The following is a 20,474-nucleotide window of genomic DNA, read 5'->3' on the forward strand; positions in this document are numbered from 1 at the left end:
CACATGCTGCAGGTTTCCAGTATCACCGAGCACCCGCCGTGCTTCATTGCATGCGTCACCGAGAACCCACCATCCTTCATTGCAGGCGTCACCAATCCCCAGCCGTGCTTCATTGCAGGCGTCACCGATCCCCAATCGTGCTTCATTGCAGGCGTCACCGATCCCCAATCATGCTTCATTGCAGGCGTCACCGATCCCCAATCGTGCTTCATTGCAGGCGTCACCGAGCCCCAGCCGTGCTTCATTGCAGGAGTCACCGATCCCCAATTGTGCTTCATTGCAGGCGTCACCAATCCCCAGCCGTGCTTCACTGCAGGCGTCACCGAGCCCCAGCCGTCTTTCATTGCAGGCGTCACCGATCCCCAATCGTGCTTCATTGCAGGCGTCACCAAGCCCCAGCCGTGCTTCATTGCAGGAGTCACCGATCCCCAATTGTGCTTCATTGCAGGCGTCACCAATCCCCAGCCGTGCTTCACTGCAGGCGTCACCGAGCCCCAGCCATGCTTCATTGCAGGCATCACCGATCCCCAATCGTGCTTCATTGCAGGCGTCACCGAGCCCCAGCCGTGCTTCATTGCAGGCATCACCGATCCCCAATCGTGCTTCATTGCAGGCGTCACCGAGCCCCAGCCGTGCTTCATTGCAGGCATCACCGATCCCCAATCGTGCTTCATTGCAGGCGTCACCAAGCCCCAGCCGTGCTTCATTGCAGGAGTCACTGATCCCCAATTGTGCTTCATTGCAGGCGTCACCAATCCCCAGCCGTGCTTCACTGCAGGCGTCACCGAGCCCCAGCCGTGCTTCATTGCAGGCATCACCGATCCCCAATCGTGCTTCATTGCAGGCGTCACCAATCCCCAGCCGTGCTTCATTGCAGGAGTCACTGATCCCCAATTGTGCTTCATTGCAGGCGTCACCAATCCCCAGCCGTGCTTCACTGCAGGCGTCACCGAGCCCCAGCCATGCTTCATTGCAGGCATCACCGATCCCCAATCGTGCTTCATTGCAGGCGTCACCAAGCCCCAGCCGTGCTTCATTGCAGGAGTCACTGATCCCCAATTGTGCTTCATTGCAGGCGTCACCAATCCCCAGCCGTGCTTCACTGCAGGCGTCACCGAGCCCCAGCCATGCTTCATTGCAGGCATCACCGATCCCCAATCGTGCTTCATTGCAGGCGTCACCGAGCCCCAGCCGTGCTTCATTGCAGGCATCACCGATCCCCAATCGTGCTTCATTGCAGGCGTCACCGAGCCCCAGCCGTGCTTCATTGCAGGCGTCACCGAGCCCCAGCCGTGCTTCATTGCAGGCATCACCGATCCCCAATTGTGCTTCATTGCAGGCGTCACCAATCCCCAGCCGTGCTTCACTGCAGGCGTCACCGAGCCCCAGCCATGCTTCATTGCAGGCATCACCGATCCCCAATCGTGCTTCATTGCAGGCATCACAGAGCCCCCGCCGTGCTTCGCTGCAGGCGTCACAGAGCCCCCGACACGCTTCGCTGCAGGCGTCACAGAGCCCCCGCCACGCTTCGCTGCAGGCGTCACAGAGCCCCCGCCACGCTTCATAGCAGGCGTCACTGAGCACAAGTTGTGCTTCATTGCAGGTGTCACCGAGCCCCCACTGTGCTTCACTGTAGGAGTCACCGAGCTCCCGCCGTGCTTTACAGTGGGCAGAGTCTTTTTTTTTTTTTTCTTTCTTTCTTTCAGCACAGGCTTCATTTTTCCCTCCTTAGATATACAGCTGATCCCTAGGCCTGAAGAGTTGTAGTTTTGTTTAAATCGCTGCAGAGAACGAGAACTGCTGTGGCTTATTTTTATGGTTAGAGTATATTGGAGACTTCTCTTGTACATTTGGGTCAATAGAGGTGTTTGTCTTGGCGTTCAAACATGGAGACCTTCCTTCCATGACAATCATCTCTTCTGAAGTTTTTGGAAAACTTTCTTGACAACCCAAGAATAGTAGTGACCTCGTGGGCCATTGTCCTTGAGGAGTGGTCTAAGGTTCTTCAGGAACGCTGCCAGAAACTGACATCTAGTTACACATCACTTTTACAGCAGATGATAACAGCCAGAGGAGCCTTATTAAGTACTAAAGAATTGGTGAATAATTATGAGACTGCAGTAGTCAGTAAAAGTTCCATATTGTACTGAACTTGGAGGAAATACTAGTTATCCAAGTTGTGATGATCCATTTACAATGTTCTTAAATTGCAAGCAGCAGAATGGTTGTCAATTTTAATATTAAATCTAATTTGCAACGGAGTTCAAATAGTTTTGATGGTAACTATTTTTTGGTCAAAAGGAAATGCAGACATCATTGACAGGATTACATGGCCAGCATCTGGCTCTTTGTCCAAGACTTGAGATGCTGAAATTAAAAATGTTGCGTTACGGCTAACGGCCTCGGGTGGAAGCCAAACATGTAATATCTGTGGCACTAGAAGGAGTAGTATTAATCTTTCCTTTATTTAGTAGCCTCTCCTTGCTATGCATAAATTAAGAAAAAAAACTGCTCCAAGAACTCCATTCATAATTCCAGACTATGGCCCCAATTCATCAAGTGCACTTTTTTCCAAGGTCTCTTTCAGATGTCAGTGATCATCAGTCCGAACTTTGATAGCAATGCACGGATTGGCCACGTGTCTCCCATCCAAGAGAGTGACAGCTGCATAGAAATATATGAAGCTGCCACGCTACGGGTCAAGAGACGCATGGCCAGTCTGTGCATTGCAATCCAAGAATGGACTGTTGATGACGAACATCTGAAAAAGCCCCGAGCCCTTTTTCTGTCTCCTTGTTTGTTTGTTTTTTAGCTGGTGCACTTTGCTCCAGATTCACCAAAGCGGCACACCAAGTTCAACTTTGGCCACTCAAATCCTGTATTTATTTTTTTTTATATAGCACCATTAATTCCATGGTGCTGTACATGAGATGGGGTTACATACAAATTACAAATCACTTACAGTAAACAAACTAACAATGACAGACTGATACAGAGGGGCGAGGACGCAGCCCTTGAGGGCTTACATTCTACAGGATTATGGGGAAGGAGACGGTAGGTTGAGGGTTGCAGTAGCTCTGATGGTGTTGAGGTGGCCGCGTGGTCATTACAGGTAGTAAGCTTTTTTTTGAAGAGATAGGTTTTCAGGTTCAGTCTGAAGGATCCAAATGTGGTGGATAGCCGGACGTGTTGGGGCACAGAATTCCAGATGATGGGGGATATTCGAGAGAAATCTTGGAGGCGATCGAATAAACGTGGAGGCGAGAAGGAGGTCGTGGGAGGACCGGAGGTTACGTGAGGGAAGGTATTGAGAGATTAGTTTGTAAATATACGGAGGAGAAAGGTTATGGATGGCTTTGTAGGTCAGTGTTAGTAGTTTAAACTGGATACACTGGGAAATTGGGAGCCAGTGAAGGGATTTGCAAAGAGGGAAAGCAGGAGTGTAGCGAGGAGAGAGAGATTAATTAGTCGGGTAGAAGAGTTAGGGACGGACTGGAGAGGTGAGAGAGTGTTAGAAGGTAGTCAACAAAGGAGGATGTTGCAGTAGTTGAGGAGGGAGAAGATTAGGGCATGCACAAGTATTTCGGTAGAGTGAGGGTTGAGGAAAGGTTAACCTTTCCTGCCTCTCTTTGGTTCATGGGTGGCTATTTAATGGTGCCACTCCTGGTAGCATGTGTCAGTGATAGTTCCAGTCCCTGGCTTGAGCAGCTGACCTGTATACCCTAGTGATCCTTCAGCATCTGTTTACCCGTATTTGCGCCTGACTCGTTCCCTGTCCCTGACTTAGTGGGTGTTTGGTAGTTTCCTACAGTGTATGACTTAGCTTGTATTTTGAACCCTGCCTCCCGTCTCTGTTACTACGTTTCCCGTCTGGCTTGGACTCTCTGGCTCGTACCCCGGCTAAGTCTTTAGTCATACGTTTTGGATCCCGTGCTCTTGTATAGTTCTGATTTCTGGCTTGTCTCTGACCTCTGGTACTTAGTCTTCCTGTTTGTTGCTGACCAGCCTATCTGACTACTCTGCAGCCTCCTGGTGGTGCACTGTGGTGCTACATGGTGAGTGCTAGCGTTTTCCCCTTACCTGCGCCCCCTGGTGGAGGTTGCATGCAACTGCCTTGCAGTTGCATTACAAGGGGAAAGTGGTATTTCATTTATTGTGATAGACAGATCAGGTAGGGAAGATAGGCAAGATGGAGGAAAGATAATTAGTTCAGATTTATCCACACTGCTTGGGGAAGCAAGAAGAGTAGGAGGATATGGCTGATAGACACTTGGATTCTGGACAACAGAGAGGTGACATCTGGGCCAGAGAGGTAGATCTGAGTGTCATCAGCATCTAGATGGTACTGGAGGCCGTGGGACTTTATGAGTTGTCCCAGGCCAAAGGTATAGACTGAGAAGAGAAGAGGTCCTAGGACAGAGCTTTGAGGGACACCAATAGAGAGAGGGCAAGATGAGGAGGTAGTGTGGGAGTAGAAAACACTAAATGTGCGGTTAGTAAAGTATGAGGCGATCCAAGATAGGGCAAGGTCTTTGACACCAAAGGAAGAGAGGATCTGAAGTAGGAGGCAGTGGTCAACTGTGTCGAAGGCAGAGGACAGGTCTAGAAGGAGGAGTATAGAGAATTGTCTGTTAGATTTGGCTGTAAGTGAGTCGTTAGTAAGTTTGTTCAGGGCAGTCTCGGTGGAGTGGTGGGGACGGAAGCCAGATTGTAGGATGCAAAGTGAGAGGAAAGTTCAGCGTGGATGTGCTGCTCAAGGAGTTTGGAAGCAAATGGGAGCCAAGATATGTGGCGATAGCTGGACAAGGGATGGCTTTTAGAGGATAGGTGTGATTGTGGCATGTTTGAAAGCAGAGGGGAAGGTACCAGAAGTTAGTGATAGTTTGTAGGGATGGGTTAGGGATGGGATAAGTGTAGCGGTGAGGAGGTGGGATGGGGTCAAGCGCACAAGTGGTGAGGTGTGATTTGGAGAGAAGATGAGCAAGCTCCCCTTCAGTGCTTTTGGAGAGGGAAGTTATGGGGTTAGGGTATTGGGCTGTTATACAGAGGGGATGTGGTGGTTGGAAACAAAAAATTGCCTTGTTTGGTCTATGTTATTTTTGAAGTGCGTTGTGAAGTTGGAGGGGGCATTTAAGTGTTGAACAACTGTTTGGGGTTGTGGGATAGGGAAGATACAAGGGATGTAAAGTAGGCCTGTTTAGCAGAGGTGAGAGCGGATTTGAATGCGAGTGTAGCTTATTTGAAAGAGGTGATGTAGTCTTACTCTGCAATTCTGGATACTTGACAAAGCTTTTTAGTGATGTTATTGTGCCAGGGTTGTCTATTGATACTTTGCACTCTGCTATGCATGACAGGGGCAACTGAGTTGATGGCTGATGCAAGAGTGGCACTGTAAAAACTAGTGGCAGTGTCCGTGTTGTGGAGTGAGGGTATGGAGGACAGTGGTAGAATAGAGTCAGAGAGTGTGGGTGTCTAGGTGTGTGAGGTTTCTGCGGGGGTGCACATGCTGTTGGACATGGGTGACAGGAGAGGAGGCCAGGGATAAGAAAGTGAGTGGGTGGTGGTCAGAGGTTGTGAAGTTAGATAGAGAGCAGAGATGGGCGAAGATCAGGTCTAGTGCATGTCCGTCTATGTGGGTGGCTAAGGAGGACCACTGAGATAAAGGGACACTGTCACCTGAATTTGGAGGGAACAATCTTCAGCCATGGAGGTGGGGTTTTGGGGTTTTTGATTCACCCTTTCCTTACCCGCTGGCTACATGCTGGCTGCAATATTGGATTGAAGTTCATTCTCTGTCCTCCATAGTACACGCCTGCACAGTGCAATCTTGCCTTGCGCAGGCGTGTACTATGGAGGACAGAGAATGAACTTCAATCTAATATTGCAGCCAGCATGCAGCCAGCGGGTAAGGAAAGGGTGAATCAAACACCCGAAAACCCCGCCTCCATGGCTGAAGATTGTTCTCTCCAAATTCAGGTGACAGTGTCCCTTTAAGTGCAAAAGATGAAGTGAGGGACAGGAGTTTTGAGGCTGCAGACTGGTGGGTGTCAATGGAGATTTTGAAGTCACTCATGATGATGGTGGAAAAGTCAGTAGAGAAAAAGTGAAGAAGCCAGGTCAAGAAGTGGTCAATAAAGGCAGTGGCTGGGCCTGGAGGTTGATATAAGACCGCCACATGGTGGTTGAAGGGAAAGTGGATGTGGACAGAGTGGACTTCAAAGGAGGGGAGGATAAGGGAGGTTAGAGTTGGGATTGGGTTAATGCTGCATTTGGAAGAAAGGAGAAGGCCCACTCCTCCACCCTGTCTGTTGCCAGAACAAGAAGTGTGTGGTGAAGTGGAAGCCATGGCGCAGCAGGGTAGGGTGTCAGCCATGTGTTGGTGAGGCCCAAGAAGGAAAAATTACGAGAGGTAGAGCGGTGGTGAATCACATGGAGTTTATTGCAGATGGAAGCAGGCATTCCAGTGATCCAGAGAGTGAGGAGTAATGGAGTCAAAGCTGTTAGAGCGTATCTCAGCTTATTGAGAGTAAGTGTGGAAGAGGGTAAAATAAAATTAGTACAGTAAATAACAGTGGTTAGTCGTTTCATGCGTTCTAATTCTGGCATTATTTATGCTGCATCCTTTTAGAGACAGACCAACAACTCTGAATTTATAACAAACTAAGTGCACCCGACCTAGGCCAGGGATGATCAGGAGGAAGGGGGCAGCAGGGAGACTGATCACAGACACAGGAGGGGATTAATTAGACGGGAAAATACAAAAGGAAATAATCAGATCCAAATGGACAGATAAACTGTTAGCATCAAGGAATTCAGGTGAGAAACATGGAGGAGAGGTAAAAAAAACACCAAACAACAGTAATGACAGACAGATACAGGGTGAGTGGGGTCAGGAAATATGGGTGATGATAATTTGAGATTTAGAAGATAATTTCAATTTTGAGATTTTATATCTTTGCTCGTCTAAAGACTTGTATGTTTGCAAAGTTCAGCAATGTCGCGCAGCTCTGAGATTGATTTTTATAAAAAAGAAAAAAAAAATCTAAAAGTTTCAGTGAATATATTTAATCTTCAATGATTTTGTGTTAAAAAAAAAAATCCTCTAAAAAATGGAAAGTGCATCGCTCAGATTTCTGGGAGAAATTTAACACGTGGAAAATTTTGGTCTGGATCTGTATGTTTTCAATTTCTGAGCTTTGCAATCCGCTCCAGATATAAACTCTCCCCCTGCGGCAGCTGTGCAGCTTATTTTTTTATTTTTTTTTTTGCCTTGCATTCACTAAAGTCTGATGCTGAATTCTTCCAATTGTGTTCATTATTCACTAAATAGGATGGATTACAAAAACAAGCGTGAATGGATCAAACAGAAACTCATTGTCTCATTAAGCGATGCGTGTCCTCTCATCTCACGCCGTTTACCCGCCTTTCATCTTCTTGAAATAAATTATCATCACTAGTAGCAGGTTCAGAAACTTGGAGCTCACCGGCTACATCACAAAAAAACAGCAGAGATCCATACAGATTTTTAATCAAAACTTTCTTCATTATGCGCCAATTTCACCGCTTTATCAAACCATAAATAAATGTTTGATACTACAAATAATTTAATAGCTAACTTTGGCACAGGCAACTTCATTGATTGACGATTGGGTCCTTAGGAGAGCTGGTAATGAGGGCTTCATATGATTAGAAGCCCTTATAACTGCTCAAAACAGATTTACAACATGTATCATCGAAATGTCTTCCCTGGCGGTTGGAGTCATTCATTTTTAAGATCGCCATTGATGTCCTGATGAATCAAATTCCACTTAAAAAAACAAACTTCAGGATGTGCGTCACAAGGTATATTTTAAAACTAAAGGGTTTCGGTGCATTATTCAGAGGGCGTCAGTAAAGGAAATGGGATGAAAAAGTTTTGCTTCATGGTTCTGTATCTGTGTAAAGGCACCGTTACACTAAACAACTTACCAACGATCACGACCAGCGATACGACCTGGCCGTGATTGTTGGCAAGTCGTTGTGTGGTCGCTGGGGAGCTGTCACACAGACAGCTCTCTCCAGCGACCAACGATGCCGAAGTCCCCGGGTAACCAGGGTAAACATCGGGTTACTAAGTGCAGGGCCGCGCTTAGTAACCCGATATTTACCCTGGTTACCATTGTAAAAGTAAAAAATAAAAAAAACACTACATACTCACATTCCGATGTCTGTCACGTCCCCCGCCGTCAGCATCCCGCACTGACTGTGTCAGCGCCGGCTGTAAAGCAGAGCACAGCGGTGACGTCACCACTGTGCTCTGCTTTACGGCCGGCGCTGACAGTCAGTGCAGGGAAGCTGACGGCGGGGGACGTGACAGACATCGGAATGTGAGTATGAACGTTTTTTTTTTTTTTTTAACTTTTACAATGGTAACCAGGGTAAATATCAAGTTACTAAGCGCGGCCCTGCACTTAGTAACCCGATATTTACCCTGGTTACCAGTGAACACATCGCTGGATCGGCGTCCCACACGCCGATCCAGCGATGACAGCGGGTGATCAGCGACCAAAAAAAAAGGTCCTGATCATTCCCCAGCGACCAACGATCTCCCAGCAGGGGCCTATCCTTATAGGCCCTATCCTTATAGGTTAACCTGCCTCTGTCCGGATTGTGGTATGCCCTTCTTGTACTTGTCATGGTCTTGGGCTCTGTTCTGTGCTCTAAAATCCTTGACAGTGAATGGGTTAGAATATCCCTAATGATTTACATATATATATATATATATAAAAATCATCTAAGGGAGGGTTCAAACCTCCGACATACACAACCTGGCCTAAATGTATAGCTTCCAAGTAGTAAAGAGCACCGTGTTCGGTCTGGTAGCTTCTGGTTTTTAATACAGGGGCAAAGGTGGATGAGATTTAAAATTACTGCAGCTTTTTATTTCCGCTCAGATTACATTAAATGTAAAAGCAGACATTCAAAGAGAGACATAACAAAAAAAAATAATAAAAATAAGGTCCTGTGCTTACAGCAGCCTCTGCATACAAAAAATACTTTCCCATACAGTGAAAGAAAAGATACGGCTATAGACATATGCGGAGTATAATGGGACATATGAACATGTTTGATATATAGATGCCTAGGAACACTCCAGAAAAACGAGGTGTGAACATAACCCTTAATGGATTATTCAAGTGGTAATAGTAAGTTGAAAGTTCAAATACCTTAAAGGGAACCTGTCACCCCAAAAATCGCGGGTGAGGTAAGCCCACCGGCATCAGGGGCTTATCTGCAGCATTCTGGAATGCTGTAGATAAGCCCCCGATATTACCTGAAAAAGGAGAAAAAGACGTTATATTATACTCACCCAGGGGCGGTCCCGCTGCTGGTCCGGTCGGATGGGCGTCTCCGGTCCGCTGCGGCGCCTCCCATCTTCATTACAAGACGTCCTCTTCTGATCTTCAGCCACGGCTCCGGCGCAGGCGTACTTTGCTCTGCCCTGTTGAGGGCAGAGGATAGTACTGCAGTGCGCAGGCGCCGGAAAGGTCAGAGGCCCGGCGCCTGCGCACTGCAGTACTTTGTCTGCCCTCAACAGGGCAGAGCAAAGTACGCCTGCGCCGGAGCCGTGGCTGAAGATCAGAAGAGGACGTCTTGTAATGAAGATGGGAGGCGCCGCAGCGGACCGGAGACGCCCGTTTGACCGGACCAGCAGTGGGACCGCCCCTGGGTGAGTATGATCTAACCTCTTTTTCTCCTCTTTCAGGATACATCGGGGGCTTATCTACAGCATTACAGAATGCTGCAGATAAGCCCCTGATGCCGGTGGGCTTAGCTCACCCGCGATTTTCGGGGTGACAGGTTCCCTTTAAACCAATTACAAATTATACAATAAAAAGAAATATTAAAATAACACACTCGTAAAATACTTTCAGATCAGGATATAGCATTTTGAGAAAATCAGAAGCATATAACGGTTTCAATCACTTTTCAGTTTAAATAGATTTGATTTTTTTTAACACTTACCAGATAAGTCCGAGCTCTCTATACGTTTCAAGTCTGCATCCACCCAAAACAATTTTCCCAATTTGTTGTCGACAACCAACGCAACGGGTCTGATTAGCCCAGTGGTGAAGAGAACCTCTCGCTCCGTCCCATCTAAGGAGGCACGCTCTATCTTTGGGGATCTTTCTTGCATGTTTGTAAAATACATGTATCTAGAAGTACATACATATGTATCACTCAAGGATTAATAGATATTGTGATAAAAAAAAACATTAAATATTATAATATATATATTATAGAGATATTAAAAAAAGCATTGAAGTCAATTGTCCAATTACTTTTGGTCCCTTTAAAAACAGGGTGGCACATGTTATGGAGCTGAAACTCCTAAACCCTTTATCCAATTTTAATGTGGATACCCTCAAATGAAAGCTGAAAGTCTGAACTTCAACTGCATCTGAATTGTTTGGTTTAAAATTCATTGTGGTAATGTCTATAACCAAAATTAGAAAAATGTTGTCTCTGTCCAAATATATATGGACTTAACTGTACATCACCATTGGGTACGTGCCATGTAAAATGTATGTAGAAGTAAAGCAATGTAAAATGTAGAATTTAATATCTATAACTCAGCCATGGTATATTAGAGTTACGGTAGAGACCATTCAGAACTTGATTGACAGATTTGACCCTAAGTGTGTGTACAAGATTGATGAGTGAACATGCTGGGATAAGGTGTTATCTAAGCATGCTCAGTGCTAACAGAGTGCCATCGGTGTGCTCGAATAATATGTTCTAGTCCCCGCGGCTGCATGCCTTGCCGCTACAATCCCTGCATGTGTTGTGGCTGTTGAACAGTCGCAAGACATGCAGCCGTAGGGACTCAAACATATTATTCGAGGACGCCGAAGTCACTCTGTTATCACCCGTGAGCATGGGGTACTTCTAGAGAGAAGGTATACTAGACTGCTGCCAACAGCATTAATTCAGGCCACAAGTGGTGCCAAATGGTAACGGTAGCTAAGAATAATGCCTTGCTATAAGTATGCCATGCTCAAGGTACAGATTTTAAAACGTAACGCACTAAAGTTGTTACCCTCAATAGGTTTCACTGTTTTTGGAGCTTCATCAGGAAAAGGGACTATATTATGACTGACCCTGATGAAGCCACAGAAGCAGTGAAACATGTAATCTACACCGTGAGCTTGGCATCCTAATAGCAAGGCAGTAGTCGGGACTGCAGCGATTATTTGGGCACAACTGGTGCCAAGTGAAACAATCATTTTCAGATTACTAGGAACTGTTACCATTTGGCACCGCTTGTGGCCTGAAGCTGGAGGAGGCAGTCTAGAACACTGCCTCACTAGGCGAATGCCCAGCTCAATATATTGATTTAACAATGTGAGATGCTAAAGTTCTCCCCTCTCCCCAATATGTTTCACTGCTGTTCTACTTCATTTGGGGAAGGGACCATAGTATGACTTGACCCTGATGAAGCCGTAGAAGTAGTGAAACATGTAAGGGAGACAACTTTGGTGTGTTACATTTTAAAATCGACACCGTGAGCTTGGCAGTAGTCTAGACTGCAGCAGCAATTTTGGAACAATAATTTTCAGATTACTAGCAATGGTTAACCATTTGGCACCACTTGTGGCCGGAATTATTGCTGGAGGCAGCAGTCTGGAATAGTTCCTCCCTAGGAGTGTGCCAGGCGCATTGTGTAAATTTACAAGTGTAATACGCTCAACTTGTCCCATCCTCCTATGTTTCACTGTTTTTGCACCTTCATCAGGGGTAGGGACTTGACCCTGATGAAGCCATAGAAGCAGTGAAACCTGTCACGAGACAACTTTAGTGTGTTACATTTTAAAATCCATCCTCCTATGTTTCACTGCTTTTGCACCTTCATCAGGGGTAGGGACTTGACCCTGATGAAGCCATAGAAGCAGTGAAACCTGTCACGAGACAACTTTAGTGTGTTACATTTTAGAATCCATCCTCCTATGTTTCACTGCTTTTGCACCTTCATCAGGGGTAGGGACTTGACCCTGATGAAGCCATAGAAGCAGTGAAACCTGTCACGAGACAACTTTAGTGTGTTACATTTTAGAATCCATCCTCCTATGTTTCACTGCATTTGCACCTTCATCAGGGGTAGGGACTTGACCCTGATGAAGCCATAGAAGCAGTGAAACCTGTCACGAGACAACTTTAGTGTGTTACATTTTAGAATCCATCCTCCTATGTTTCACTGCTTTTGCACCTTCATCAGGGGTAGGGACTTGACCCTGATGAAGCCATAGAAGCAGTGAAACCTGTCACGAGACAACTTTAGTGTGTTACATTTTAGAATCCATCCTCCTATGTTTCACTGCTTTTGCACCTTCATCAGGGGTAGGGACTTGACCCTGATGAAGCCATAGAAGCAGTGAAACCTGTCACGAGACAACTTTAGTGTGTTACATTTTAGAATCCATCCTCCTATGTTTCACTGCGTTTGCACCTTCATCAGGGGTAGGGACTTGACCCTGATGAAGCCATAGAAGCAGTGAAACCTGTCACGAGACAACTTTAGTGTGTTACATTTTAGAATCCATCCTCCTATGTTTCACTGCGTTTGCACCTTCATCAGAGGTAGGGACTTGACCCTGATGAAGCCATAGAAGTGAAACCTGTCAGGCGACAACTTTAGGGGGTTACATTATAAAATCCACGGCGTGAGCTTGGCATGCTAATAACAAAGCGGTTTTCTGGACTCCACAAGTGGTGCCAAATAGCCCAATAATTATCCGATTTCTCACAACTGTTACTGGATTTTATTTGGTACAACCTCCTCTATGTAGATAATATCAAAGCTTCCTTATACATAAAATTTAAAGGTATGTATCCAAATTAAAGGTCATGCATCCTGTTCGAGAGGATCGGCTCTAGTAGTGGGGCTTATGCCCTTTTAGTCGCTCTTGTGTTGTGAAAAAGAAAGAACTCTTTCTATCCAACGCCATTGACGAAAGCTCTGTGAAGCCGGTGCTTAGAAATACATTACTGGATCACCACCAAAGCCCAGTGAAGGAAGTCGGATTTTAAAAGAAAAAAAAAAAACAAAAAACACACCAACCACATTTTCGCCAAAACCCCTTTAAATATCGATCGTTCCAGAAACTCAAGTGCAGAGACGTCTAATTTTGTTCATGAAAACATTTCCAAGTTTGGCAACACCAGTCCATTTTTTTTATGATTTTTTTTTTTTTTAATCTTTAATTAGATGAAGAAAGCAATTTACTTTTCCTAATGTTTTAGAAATTATTCTTAATAACGGATATTAAAATGTACAAAGTTTTCCGTGGTTTCCTAACTTGTTTAGAAGAAAGCCAAATAAGGGCTTTTTTTTTTTCTCATTTTTTTTTCTTCATCTGTTTGCGCTTTATATTGAGTGATTGGTAACATTTTCTTCCCCCTCGAAAAAAAAAAAAGACAAAAACAAAACCAAAGAACACAATGATTCAGCCAAGGCAAATGCCGGCCGAAGTCTTCACATCTGTTTGACAAACCCATCTGCAGCTCCTCTCCAGCTGCACCACACATGGTTCCCATTTTGCCCGCTTGTTTATCTGTCTTCAGGGATTTAAACTGGCAGGACATATTTGGAGGAAAAAAGAAAAAATTTGATGGCGAGTCGTTTACATCCCCCATCCTGCCGGGCAGCGCAAACACAACCACATACCAAAGGATGCATGCCGGTGCATGCCTGCTGGTGTAATGGCAGGTTACGTGATGGGCTGTCATGTATCTACTGATCAGGGTCCTAATCTACGAGCAGCTGCCGCCGTGCTAAAGCAAATTAGAAAAAAATTCTTAAAAAAAAAAAACAAAAAAAAAAATAAATTAATTTTTCAAAACTTAACCATTAGTGATGAGCAAACGTGTTGGGATAAGGTGTTATCTGAGCATGCTCAGGTGCTAACAGTATCTCCGGCGAGATTGAATACTATATTCGAGTTGCTGCAACACATGCAGAATTGAACCAGAGAGATACACAAAAAAAGAAGAAAAGAAGAAAAAAAAAAAAAAAAAACTTACCCTCGTTCTGCATTCAAAGCAATGGCCCTTGGCTTGTCATGGTCTCCGCGCAAAACCGTGCCGATATATTCTCCCGTCACCCTGTTAACGCTGATGCTGTTGGTGGCCTCGCACGTCCAGTACATGATGCGGCTGTATACGTCAATGCTCAGGTCGTGCGGCTGTTTTTCTAGGGTTTGGCTTTGGTTTGGAGTGGATACTAACACCAGAGGCTATACAGGGAAAGGAAGAAAAATAAACAAAAAAAAACACAAGTTAATACATAGCATCAGAAAAAGGGGCCAACGTTCCAAAGGTTTATAGACTATGGACCCTTTAGAGGACATTTTTCTTCAACTTAAATGCTCAATGTTTATAATTATTATTATTTGGAATACACTTATCTGTGGAAGTGCAATATATACAAATGTTGGGTATGGATTTACTTTATGGTCATTATCAAATATTTGTTAAAAATATGAATGAAATGTTTAACTCCAAATAAACACTTATCTTCGCCTTGGTACCACCCACTGAAAATATTTTGCTCCTCTACTGACCGCCATCTTGACCGTCTCTTCCATACACAAGAGCACTCGCTTGGCGGAGCACCCGTGTTCCCTGAGACAGACGTTGACACACAGTCTCTGCTGGCGGCATATCTCCGGGAGAACAAGACTATTGGCAGTCCGAAATCAGACATGTCTGATTGACATCTCCCCCGACCATAAGTTAGCCAGTGCCCCATACAGATTAATGTTGGCAGAACCTCCAGGCTTGGCCAACATTAGTCTAATGTGTATGGAGGCCATAAGCTGGTTGAGATGTTCAGTCTGCTGCTTTGACTTTGCCACAAGAGCAATATCCACACTTGTTTCTGAGCTCACAACGGCAGGAACGGACATACTCAACAAGACCTTTTCCTAACTTGCTGACCATTGGTGATCCAACCACTGGAACCCCCAGCGATCCAAAGAATGGGATTCCGAAACCCTGAGATATTGTTCTGCATTGCCCTGTCTTGAAATGTGTGGAGGTGCACATGGAGCAGTCCCAGACACAGGGCCACGAGTTCTCGGTACCGGGCCTCTCTGGTTCGGTTCTGAGGCTGTCACGGTGGCTAGACCCGGTCCGCGACCCTGCTAAGGGGCGTCCAATAAAGGTGGTACAGTCTATCAGGGATTCGTGACGCCACCTGTGGTGTTCGGTCAGGGTGACCGAAGCTGCTGTGGGGTCCGCTGGGGTGATGGAATGGCAGCTGGATGGTATACCTTCCCACAGGTGAAGTATGTCCCCAGGGCTTCCCAGTAAGGTGGATGGCGATGGTGTGAGGGGCAGTCAATAACGAGGACACAAGGTTGCAGTCTCTTTACATCTTTACTGAAGACTTCAGGATCCTCAATCCAGAGCACGTTTAACAGGGCTATCAGAGACCGGCCGGTCCGATGGGCACATCCAGAGTTCCCTTTGCAGGTGGAAATCAGTGCCTACCACTAGCGCCTGTGTGTTGTAGTGCTATCCTGCTGAGCATTCGGGATAGTCCTCACAACTTCTGTTCTCGTTCGTTCGTACTTTCTAGTTCTCTTTATTTCTCTTTCACTTGTTCCAGATGTTACTAGTTTCTCGTCCTCCAGGTATGTTATGGCTAGGACGCACCCGTATGACGGGAAGGCTCGGAGCTCTTCCGGGACCCTAGAGACGCCCCTCTCCACGCGTTGCCCCCTATGTCTTCGTAGGAAATTTAAGGTAGACAGCCAACCTATATAATTAACTGTGCTGCGGAGTTCGAAGTAAGGCCTAGAGTCAGTTACTCCCGCGGTGTTCCGGCTACGCGCCTCAGTAGGATGTTGCCTCGGTCTCACGGCACGACTCCTACTGGTTCTCCTTTGTGCTTGATCTCGTTTACACTGTTCCACAATATCCTTCCTTTCTTGTCTCTTTCTTAGGATACCGCTGCAAGGAGGTGCAGGCGAGGTTCCGTTACGTTCTGCTCTGTTCGCTAGGCACCTGCCAGGTTCCCACGCCTGACAGGGACCCCCCTGTGTCTTCTCCCTGCAACACCCCCTGCCACGGGATGTTGCCTGAATCCAACCCAGTCAGCTTCTGACTAACTTCCTATCCAACCCCTAGTTTTACCAGGGTGAGGAGTGGCCCAATAAATAAAGCCTTTTTCTCCCCCTAGTGGCCGGAGTGTGAAGTGTAATGTGTGCTGGTGATACCTGGTCAGTAGAACTCCTTTAGTGCCATCAGACGTACCGCCACTCCCCTTAGTGGCAGAGTGTCATACTGCAACGACCAGATCTCTGGGGCGCTGCCCACATGCTTGGCCTCTTCTCCATTGATGGTCAATGGGATTTAATCCAACAGTGATTCATGCACCACTGGTGGCTCCATGCTGACTCGGTTAGACAAAGCTCCTCCCCTACAAGGTCCACAGCCTTAGAAAACCCAAGATTCCGAGGCACCAGAGAAAATAGCTGTAATTTTTAATTGTATTTCTGGCTTGAAAAGGCCCTTTTGGGCCAAAACGTTGCTTGACTCGTCTACCTCAACTGTATTTCCCATGAGATTTTTATTTTTAAGGATAGGATAAAGGTTCTGTTTTATCCCAGTTTCTCTGGTGTCTTGGAATCTTGGATTTTCTGTGGTCAATGGGACTGCCGGACAGAGAAGAGCACTGTACTCCACCTTTTCCAGCGGTGGTCCTATAGACAATGGATGCAACGGAGGTCAAGCATGCACACCTCTGCTCCATTCATGACACTCGATCTCAGGGTCCCAAGAATCAGAGGGGATTATTTGTGATTTGGGGAAAAAGTGAAGCTCCAGCTAAGGTGCTGAGCTGAAGGACAGTTTGGTAATTCCTTCCATACAGACCTGGTATAGAGGTCAGGCTACAATGCTTTAAACATTTTAGCAGATTTTAGGGGGAAAAAAAAACAAAAAAACACTTGCAAATCAGGTTGCTGACATATGCAATATAAATGGTCTCCTCTCTCCAGCCCCATCCCAAGAGATCCATCTGTTCCTTGGCTTCCACCCATAAAAGTTGGCATCCTTTCAACCCAGATTCATTTCAATTCTATTCGAATGATGGCATGTTTGTTTTTAGAGCGTGCGAAATACCAAGAATGCAAAACTAATAACTTCGAGGCTGGCCAAAATACCTTCACATGGAAAGAAACTTTGATTTCTGTCCACCGAGACTATACCTTCTGAAAGAACACAGACTTTAAGGGCCGCGACGGAAAACTGTAAAAAAAAAATTGAAAGCATGGCTGCCGCGAAGGTGGGGGTGCTCCTCAGGGTGCCCGTATAAAACCGTCAGCTCCAGCAATCGCAACACCAGGACTGGTGGAAGAATAAGCAAGCGTCCCCTGATTCCCCGAGAGTCAGAGTCATCCCTGACGCGGGAAGTGCACCTGTCAATCAAAGCAGTCCTTCTGCTCGGGACCGCCTCTGCGGAACCTCCACAACCACCAAGAAAGAAGCTCGTATTAAAGTGAAAAATCTCATGAGAGACAGAAGTCTCACCTGTGTGCCGTCATCCTTGGCCCTTTTAATAATATTCTGCCGCCCGTCCACCCAGTAGATGAGTTTGTCTAGTGGGTCATAAGCGATGGCTTTGATGTTCCGGAGGCCGTGAATCGGTAGGATGATGTCCGGACTCTGCTGTTCGTCTACCAACATTCGATTGATCGCCGTTTTTTGGCTAAACAGAAGAAAGCTGGAAGGCACTGCAACATAAAACACAAAATGCCCCTTTAAATATTAAAGGGATTGGCGACTCCATCTTTACTTTAACAGATATGTTCGGTATGTATTTTTTTTTATCTTGTGTTGGGGGACATGATCTCGTGCACGCAATTTGGCTAATAATCATTTTGGCTTCATTAAAAATGTTGCACCATTTGCCTTCTAATGCCTCTGTGCTGACTGTGTCCACCTGCTGGTTTCCTGCTATTAACATCTGTAGCCAATCAGTGACTGCTTAAAATAGTGGACGGCCCCTTTAAATTTTCAGAACAGGCCATTAAAATCTGATCGGTGGGGGTCCAACTCCCAGGACCCCATACTTTAGCTGAAATAAAGTAACTGTACTGGAGGATCCCCTTAATTATTTTCTCAACACAGCGCCGTATATTTGGCGGTGGCTGTGCTCGGTATTGCAGTTCAGTCCATTTACTTGCACGATGTGACCAGCAATATCAGGCGCCACCAAGTGACGCAAGCCCTTCGTTCGGCTCATGTGACACCATGGATCATATATTAATAGCTTGTTCTAAAAAGAGCAACAAATAGGACCATCCTCAAAAAAAAAAAAAAAAAAAAAAAAAAAAAAGCAGCAATTTAGGCTATGTTCACACAATGGGTTTTTGCTACTTTAAGGTTTTCTCCTATGCAAATTAAAAGTGACTTTTTACAGTACCAGCTATGAGATTTCAAAAATCTCATGCACGCGCTTGTTTTTTTCTGAGAAAGTGCAAAAACCCTGAAAAAAACAAACAAACAAACAAACAAAAAAAGAACGCAGCCATGCGTTTTCGCTGACCTTTTTGGTGACTAAAACATGCACTGCAGACAAAGCACGTGTTTAATCTGCATGTAAAATACACTGCCTCTTTTTCCTGCATGAGTCATCATTACAACTACAATTCTAAGTCACTGCAAAGTACCAGTTAGCCGAGCTCCACCTCCTGGTCAACACCTGATCCTACTGCTCTCTCCTCCCCCATGCTAGGGACTTTGCAGTGACTTATCATTGTAGTTCTACTGATGACTCATGCAGGAAAATGTGACATAGAGCTTAGAAGGATTTAGCTAGTCTGTTTTTAATCATGTGAGGTCATAGGCCTAATGGAAAAGAGAAGAATAACCTGGGTAGAAAGGCAAAATGAGCAATTGTAAGTACACAGTGTTGTATAATATGATGACTGCAATATAATAAGAGGATAGTAGCTTTGATGGTTATCAACAATGCTGCAGTCATTCAGAGCAGTCTGGAAATAAAAGTAATGAACTCTACGGGTGCGTACAGCTGCAGTTCTTGTTGTTGGTATCCAGGGTGTAATGAGAGGAGCAGCTGCATCTGTATCCATTTGGCACGGCCAGGCAGAGCTGACTGCAGTGCCCATTGTTCTGCACACACTCGTTGGAGCCGTCCTGCCGGGAGGAGTGGAATACCAGAATGTCCATGACAAAGTCCAAGCGACCTTGGATCAAAGTGCGATTCTTGCCGTTGGATTTGTCTGCCCTTTCGATGCTGTGCAGGTTCCAGTCTGTCCAGTAGATGTAGTCACTGTACTGGGTAAGACCGAAGGGGTGAGGCAGGTCGTCAGCAATGATCTCTCGGTTCTCCCCTGTGGAGCAAAAGAGGGGGAAAGGTTCAGAAACAGCCAAATATAAAGACATGATGGTGGAAAGTTAGTGATGTAAGGGCTCATTCAGGAATCCGTTTTTCACGTACGAGTTCAATCCATGGTTTTCACGGAGACCACTTGTACCCGGGATAGACTATAGGGCCATTCACATGTACGTGACCATTCTAGGTAAGTCACAGAGATATGTCAGAGTTTGATCCAAGGGTCGGATAAAAATCTGCAATGCAAGTCAATGGGTCCGCGAAAAGAAAAAAAAAAATTGGACTGAACCTGGATGATATCGGAGTACTCTCGGACTGGCCGACAGGAGGACAGTGGAATCCTCCGGTAGGCCGCCCTTGTGAAGGAGTGTCAATAAGGCTACGTTCACATTAGCGTTGCGCGCCGGTGACGCACAAAAAACGCGCGCAAAAACGCTGCGTTTTGCGACGCGTGCGTCGTTTTTTGACGAAAATCTGACGCACGAAAAATGCAACTTGTTGCATTTTCTTGCGTCCGACGCTAGCGTCGGAAACGACGCACGTGTCGAAAAACGCCACCCAAAAAACGCATGCGTCCCCCATGTTAAACATAGGGGCGCGTCGCCGACGCAACAGGGACGCACATTAGCGGAACGCTAATGTGAACGTAGACTAAGTAGTGCTATTACGCTTGATTCACGATTAGCAGAAAAAGGTATAATCTAATCATTCATTAAACAAGCTAGCCAAGTCATTACATGAAGGATAAGTAAAATTTGTGCACCAGGAGGGTCAGGTTATTTTTGCATGTAGCTGAACAGTGGGCCCCAAGAATCAAATGTTACTGGTGGGCCTTTGTATCTGAGAACGGTCTGATCTTCAAGGATTGTCAGAATTGAGATTTTTTTTTTCTATTTTTCCACAAATAAAGACAGACGACACTCGGACCACACACCGATCAACATAATGAGTCCATTTTTCTCGTACAAGAAAACAAAAATCAATCTGAATGATCCCTAAGGCAAACGATGGGAAACAAAGAAGTGGATTTACAGGCGATCTCTCATTGTAAGTGGTCTGCTCGCAAATCCAG

The 20,474-nt window shown here is 45.8% G+C and overlaps 1 protein-coding gene across 1 annotated transcript in view; it reads right to left on the reverse strand.

Annotated features, from left to right (window-relative positions):
• The window catches only part of LRP5 (LDL receptor related protein 5), a 125,949-nt gene that overhangs the window by 15,504 nt on the left and 89,971 nt on the right, over positions 1-20,474 (reverse strand). The window contains exons 12-15 of the mRNA XM_069740340.1: positions 19,077-19,400; positions 17,575-17,777; positions 14,062-14,273; positions 10,006-10,196 (exon numbers count right to left, since the gene is read on the reverse strand). Coding sequence (XP_069596441.1) covers positions 10,006-10,196; positions 14,062-14,273; positions 17,575-17,777; positions 19,077-19,400 — 930 coding nt within the window. The remainder of the gene's footprint in view (positions 1-10,005; positions 10,197-14,061; positions 14,274-17,574; positions 17,778-19,076; positions 19,401-20,474) is intronic.

Source organism: Ranitomeya imitator, chromosome 9, assembly GCF_032444005.1.
Source record: "Ranitomeya imitator isolate aRanImi1 chromosome 9, aRanImi1.pri, whole genome shotgun sequence".
Taxonomy (NCBI): domain Eukaryota; kingdom Metazoa; phylum Chordata; class Amphibia; order Anura; family Dendrobatidae; genus Ranitomeya; species Ranitomeya imitator.